The following is a 6,906-nucleotide window of genomic DNA, read 5'->3' as shown; positions in this document are numbered from 1 at the left end:
ATGAACTTTACATATTTTTTTGAATATACATTATTTAGTATTAAATAGAAATAATGAAATAATTTTATACGATTTTTGTCTAATGATTCTATACTTTTATTAATTCTATAGTATTAAATATTACATATTTTTTATATTGTTATATGTTTCATTTACAAATTAACAATCAAAGACAAATTGTCATGTTGTGTTTATTTAGTGCCATTCTGTAATTACATTTGATTAAAAAATTAATCAAAAATATTTATAATAAAGATAGAATCATCAAATATTTTCGATAAATATATGTATTATATGAGATTTATCTAAAAGAAAATGTTAAATATTCTTGCAAAATATTTTTACTAATAGTTGCTAAGTTTATGAAACTTTCTCTACAAAAAAGAATTACACAAAAGTAATGTATCATAATAAATTATGTAAAATAAGTCTTGTATACGCACTCCTATCATCTTGCAACAGAAAAAATGTGCGCTTAACATATCACTTTGAGAAAATACATAATAAAAATATATATTAATAAAATAAATTTTGCTAGTATTACTTATATACATGAAATTTAACTTAATTATCATGTACATTACATTACATTACATTACATTACATTACATTACATTTTGACTTCTTAAAATATAATAGTTTTCAAAAAATCATAAGATGCATTTATTATACCCCAACTAATGAAAGAACGTATATAATTTAAATGCACACCTTTATAAAACCACCTTATACTCTTGTTTCTAGATATATATATTTCACGTGAAACTGCTGTAAATTTTTCAAACGGTTCACCTATCTTAGATTGCATATGTATTTTTATTACATTCATAGGATAAAATACCGTACTAGTAAAACCACCAATTAAAGCTCCACAAATAAAATTTGTTAACAATGATTCTTGATTACCTAATAATACTTTTGACTGATCACGAAGAGTAAAGAACATAAGATTAGAACATCCATTTCTATAGATGATAGGAACTAAAGCACGATAACATTCTGCTACTCCATAATTAGTCAGTAGATATTTGAATGCATGAGGAGTATTTTTAAATTTATCATAATACCGCCAATCTTGCAATAGTGTTTGTACTCTTTCAAGTGGCGTGAGAATAGCTTCGGCAGCACCAGCCATATTGGCAGCTAGTATTTTGACAAGAATTTCATTATTTGTCAACATGTACAATCTTTGTTTACATCCTTCATATGTACTAAACATTAAACTAACTGATAGAGTTTTTTGACACAATGGTGGTAGAATGCCTCGATATAATAATTTTATTCCTTCTCGAGATAATTGTTGAAGAGCAGTACCTGCTGGAACACCTTCTAAAATCTGTATAATACATAGTAGTTTAATTATATAAATTCATAAGTATAAAATAAAAAATACTTATTTAAAAATTGTTAATATACCCACCTGCCTAAATATGATTTTATTAAGAGGAAAGGTAATAGAAACATTAATAACAGCTGCACCCCAACCGCATATGAATTCTTTGAAATCATTATTATTAAGTCGTAGCACTGATTTTAATGTAACTTTTTGAGATGTTACGTTACTCATATTAATATTATTTTTGTATATATGTGTTTAATATGTTTTTAATGGGCAAGAAATGAAGATTGATCATATACATTTCTTTTTTACTATTTTTCGTTTAAAAATTTTTCCCAGTTGTAACTTTTTCCTAAGATAATATAATAACATTTAAGTAATTATTTAACTAAGAAAGATGTATATCGGATATCATTCCAATTATAATTTGAACTTTATTAGTATAAGATTATCATAAATAAATAAATATTATAAAATATAAATAGAAATAAAGTTGCTGATTGAAAAGCAATTATTGAGTTAGCATTAAATATATTAGAAACTTGAAAGAAATATCAAATATTAAGTCAGTATATAAATGAAAATTTATTTTTATTTTTGTCAATAATCTTATGATTAGAAAATTGTAGACACAACAATGTATCAATCTTTTCACAAATTAATATATTATATAACTTAGATTTTTAATTTTAAAGTAATTGCATATGAACATAGCTTACATATTTGTAATCACGTTTAAAGCTCAGCTCGTAATTCTAATACATCCGTACTAAAAACTTCAAGAAAATTTTTAACTGTTTGTTATCATCTTTTGTTATTACATTATTAATTTCGAAACAGAACAATCTATTTTTCATTGATTATTATCTTTTCTTGACGCTTAACTTATTAAATTCTTTTTTGCGATTTTAGATAAAACCAATTAAAAGGCAAAAAACCTTAATTTTTTTGAACTATTAACCACTGTATTCTAACTTTTTTAAATAAATCCTTTTAACATGATGATGAAATTTGCTGTTGTCAATCAAGATTTCAACCATATATATGTTACATACAACACATTTTAATACAGTAATCATCATAACCGACAGTAGATAATGGTAGTCGATATTGATCAATTCAATTCAATTCAATTCAATTAATATTTGGATATTTTTAATAATTCTTGCGTAGTTTTCGAAAGAATTATATATATATGTATATTTGTTTGAATAGATTATCTATTTTAACACTAAGAAAATAATTTAAAAATTTGATAAGTAATAAATTGTTATGATGCACTACGATACATATATACATGTATGTAAGATGTTTCATATGATGCGTGTATGAGTATCATAAATTTCAGTAGTGAGATAGCTGCGGCCATTTTACACGACAAATATACATAGAGTTAATAAATTAAATGTACGATATTTTTTTTATACGTTTTCGTTAAATTTTATTGTTTTCTTATTCTATTTGTATTAATTTATACGTACAGGTATTTAAGAATATAAATTGTATAATATTTTATTGATTATTTGGTGCTTATTGTCATCTGATCATATAAAGATCTTAAAAAATGATTCGTTTGACAAAATATTTTCCATCAGGCAGTTTTAGAAGAACTTTTAATACGAATATAAAGTAAGTCTAAAATTTTGGCAGCCTTAAATATATTATATATAATAATATAACAACACATAAATAAATATTCTTTAATTAATAATATATATTAAAAATAATATATATTATATATTATCTACATATAGAGAAAAATAACATACGTATATAGTATGGACTTTAAACTTGTAAACGGTACAAGGTGACATTTGATTAATTGTAAATATTTTCAGTTTAAATTTATTAATACAAAATTTTTATATTTGAATAATTTGTATTTAATAATTATTAAGATATAAATAATATCACATATATACTTTTTTTATAAATATAATATTTAATGAGTATATTTAATCCAGATGTTATGCAGCTACTCAGACTGTTGTAAAAACTGCAAAGACAGAAAAAGTAGAAAAAATTAGTCTTGGGAAAGAAAGCCAATCGTTCACTACCAACATCTTTCGAGGACAATTGCAAATAAATCAAGTATTTCCTTTCCCAGAACCATTAAATGCAGAACAAACAGAAACAATTAAAATGTTTCTTGACCCAATAGAAAAGTTTTTTGAGGTTATTATTTTACTGTGTTTTCTCAAATTTATTTAATATAACTTATTAAAATGTTAAACTCTATTAATAGGAGGTCCATGATCCTGTAAAAAATGATGAAACACAATCAGTAGATGAAAAAGCTATATCAACTATGTGGGATCTTGGTGGCTTTTGTCTTCAAGTTCCAACGGAATATGGTGGATTAGGACTAAATAATACCCAATATACTAGATGTGTTGAAATTTGTGGGTACCATGATTTGGCATTTTCAATTGTTTTAGGTGCACATATGAGTATAGGATTTAAGGTATTCTATATATTTTTTGAAAATAAATCAATTCTTAAAATATACTTTTTCTATTCAGATAAAGAGTATTTATTAACATATTCTTATTTTTTTTATATACAGGGTATAACATTATTTGGTACACCAGAACAAAAGAAAGAATATCTTCCTAGAGTTTGCAACCATGAATATGCTGCATTTTGTTTGACAGAACCATCTTGTGGATCAGATGCTAGTGCAATACAGTGTCGTGCAGTTAAATCTACTGATGGATCTCATTATGTCCTTAATGGTAGTAAAATTTGGATATCAAATGGTGGTATAGCAGATATTTTTACTGTCTTTGCAAAAGTACCGGTTAAAGATCAAAAAACAGGAGAAACAAAGGATGTACCAACAGCTTTTATTGTTGAAAGAGGGTTTGGTGGTGTAACAAATGGTCCACCAGAAAAAAAAATGGGTATTAAAGCTAGTAATACAAGTGCTCTTTTCTTTGAAGATGTAAAAATACCAGTAAAAAATCGTTTGGGTGAAGAAGGACAAGGATTTAAGGTAAAAAATGATATATATACATGTAGATAAGTATAGAAACAATTACATTATGTATGATTATGTAGGGAACAAAAAGTTCTATTATTATCTTATTTTTATTCCTTTTAATTTGTTAGATTGCAATGAATATTTTAAACAATGGTAGATTTGGTATGGTAGCAGCTCTAGCAGGTAATATGCGTTATTGTATTAAACGAGCTGTAGAACATGCAACACAACGTGTACAATTTGGACATACATTAGATAACTATGGTTCAATTCAGGAAAAGCTTGCACGCATGACCATGTTACAATATATTACTGAATCTCTTGCATACATGATTTCTGGTAACATGGATAAAGGTAGTCAAGATTATCACTTAGAAGCTGCAATTGGAAAAGTAACTTCATAATTATCTAATATACCTGAATGTTTATGTACGGTATTTGTATTTTATATATTTCTTTTTTTTAGTGTTTTGCATCAGAATCTGCCTGGTGGGTATGCGACGAAGCTATACAAATTCATGGTGGCATGGGATATATGAAAGATACGGGATTAGAACGTGTATTACGAGATTTACGTATTTTTAGAATATTTGAGGGTGCAAATGATATTCTTCGTTTATTTATTGCCCTTACTGGTATACAGTATGCTGGAAGTCACTTGAAAGAATTACAAAATGCATTCAAAAACCCTACTGCCAATTTAGGCTTAATTGTTGAAGAAGCTACTAAGAGGGCAACTAGAGCAATTGGTTTGGGTTCATCTTTGAATTTCGCACATTTAGTGCATCCTAGTTTAGCGGACAGTGCTGCATTGTGTACAAAAGTTTGTTATAGTTTTGATTTATATTAATTTTGTTTTGTATTATATATTATCTAAATTAATATAATATTATAATTGATTTTAGAATATAGAGTCTTTTGGAGCTTGTATAGAAACAACCCTTATAAAGTATGGAAAAGGAATTGTAGATGAACAATTTATTTTACATAGAATAACACAAGCAGCAATGGATATATATACAATGATTGTTGTAATGAGTAGAGCAACTATGGCTGCAAACAAAAATATTCCAAGTGCACAGCATGAACTTCTTTTAGCTCAGACTTGGTGTGCAGAAGTAAGATATATCTTGATGTTAAATATTTCCTTATTACATATGTATATATATGCCAATTCATTATTAGCAATTGTTATATTACAGGCATCTAGTCGTGCTGCATATAATCTAAAGATAGTAAATTCTAAACAACATTTAGATCTTTTTAATAACTTCAGTAAAATTTCAAGAAATGTATGTGATGGTGGTGGATGTGTCCAGCTAAATCCTCTAGGATTTTAATTATGAGAAGTATAGGACGTATATATTGAAGATCATTTTATCCATTGCTACAAAATTATAATCATTATGCTTATATATAAGATATATAGTATATAAATTTATTCAAATATTATTATATATGTAAACTTGTGTACAAGTTTATACTAAATACAAGGGCAGTCGATTCATTTTTGAAAGATCTATTTTATATTATATACTAATATATATATATTGTTCTGCTGTAAATAACAATTATTACTATTTTTATATATTATTAAGTCAATTTGATTTTGATAAAATGTAAATAACTACATTTTCAATATTTACTGGAAATAGATTTTATATAAATTATAAATAGAAAAATATTCAGTAAATTATAAAGAAGTGCCTTAAGTAACTGAAATTCTGTGTGAAAATGCTTATATATCTGCGGAATATATATCTTATATATTTTAAAAAAGGTCACAAATAATTCAATAAATATAATTTTACATATAAAATGTATTCATAACATTGAAAATTATATTTCGTGTATTCTTGATATTTTTGTATAAAAAAAAAAAAAAATTGTAAATAAAACATTTTTGTGGTTTACAGCATATTTAGGAGTTAAATGCCATTTATTTTTTATTCATCTATTTTACAGAGTAATAAAATAAATGTTTAAGTTATTAAACAATTTACATGATGTTCAAAGATATTTTTTCTGGAATTAATTTTTTATTAGATACTTTTTAAATGGGAGAAGTATGATGTATATATCCTCTTCCATTAAAATGACATTTTTAAAATACTTGATTTAATGTTATATAGTTGTTTATTAATTTCTCCCATTTAAAGAGATTTCTGTTTTAAATATATGAATGTATGTAAAAAATAATTTAGAATAATAACTGATCACTGTCTTATTTTTCTGATTTATAAATACATAATTTAACAATATCACAAAGTTTTGCAAAGATAAAAATACATTCTCTGATCATCTTAGATATATCTATAATGAAATGGAAGCACACAAAATGTCTATATGGGTTTCATATTGTTCCATATGTTTATAGTAATCATACATATGCTTATGAATTAATAATTTTATAAAGTGAAACACATGCAAAAACATAGAGTTGTCTAACTTGTGGGTATAATAAAATGTTGTTTAAGTTTGAGACCCAAACATTTTGTTACTAGAATATGTGATTATAATATAATTTTAATAATTTAATAGCATAAAAATAAAATCCATAATATAGTTTAAACTATAATTTAAT

General features: G+C 24.9%; 2 protein-coding genes across 2 annotated transcripts; one reads left to right on the top strand and one right to left on the bottom strand.

The window, feature by feature from the left end:
- Positions 1-171: 171 nt before the first annotated feature.
- Positions 172-2,523, bottom strand: LOC124947272 (mitochondrial nicotinamide adenine dinucleotide transporter SLC25A51). Its single transcript, XM_047489218.1, has 3 exons — positions 2,059-2,523; positions 1,421-1,691; positions 172-1,336 (listed from the first exon to the last, which is right to left on the bottom strand). Exons 2-3 carry the CDS (start codon positions 1,565-1,567, stop codon positions 626-628), a joined length of 858 nt encoding a protein of 285 aa, XP_047345174.1. The 5' UTR covers positions 1,568-1,691; positions 2,059-2,523; the 3' UTR covers positions 172-625.
- Positions 2,524-2,729: 206 nt separating this feature from the next.
- On the top strand, positions 2,730-5,830 carry LOC124947267 (very long-chain specific acyl-CoA dehydrogenase, mitochondrial). The gene is made up of 9 exons (XM_047489196.1): positions 2,730-2,746; positions 2,823-2,968; positions 3,304-3,514; positions 3,585-3,803; positions 3,906-4,334; positions 4,451-4,714; positions 4,789-5,145; positions 5,228-5,440; positions 5,525-5,830. Exons 2-9 carry the CDS (start codon positions 2,904-2,906, stop codon positions 5,660-5,662), a joined length of 1,896 nt encoding a protein of 631 aa, XP_047345152.1. The 5' UTR covers positions 2,730-2,746; positions 2,823-2,903; the 3' UTR covers positions 5,663-5,830.
- The last annotated feature ends 1,076 nt before the right edge of the window (positions 5,831-6,906 follow it).

The sequence above is a fragment of the Vespa velutina genome, chromosome 2, assembly GCF_912470025.1.
Source record: "Vespa velutina chromosome 2, iVesVel2.1, whole genome shotgun sequence".
NCBI classification, from domain to species: domain Eukaryota; kingdom Metazoa; phylum Arthropoda; class Insecta; order Hymenoptera; family Vespidae; genus Vespa; species Vespa velutina.
Note: the sequence above shows the minus strand (reverse complement) of the source record. Positions and strands in the feature narration are given on the sequence as shown.

Bases quoted from the DNA above. Each gene is read 5' to 3' on its own strand.
- LOC124947272 (XM_047489218.1), bottom strand. From the start codon at position 1,567: ATGAGTAACGTAACATCTCAAAAAGTTACATTAAAATCAGTGCTACGA. The intron at 1,337-1,420 runs GTGGGTATATTA...TGTATTATACAG, and splicing joins ATAAAATCATATTTAGGCAG to ATTTTAGAAGGTGTTCCAGC.
- LOC124947267 (XM_047489196.1), top strand. From the start codon at position 2,904: ATGATTCGTTTGACAAAATATTTTCCATCAGGCAGTTTTAGAAGAACT. The intron at 3,515-3,584 runs GTTATTATTTTA...CTCTATTAATAG, and splicing joins CAATAGAAAAGTTTTTTGAG to GAGGTCCATGATCCTGTAAA. The intron at 3,804-3,905 runs GTATTCTATATA...TTTTATATACAG, and splicing joins ATATGAGTATAGGATTTAAG to GGTATAACATTATTTGGTAC.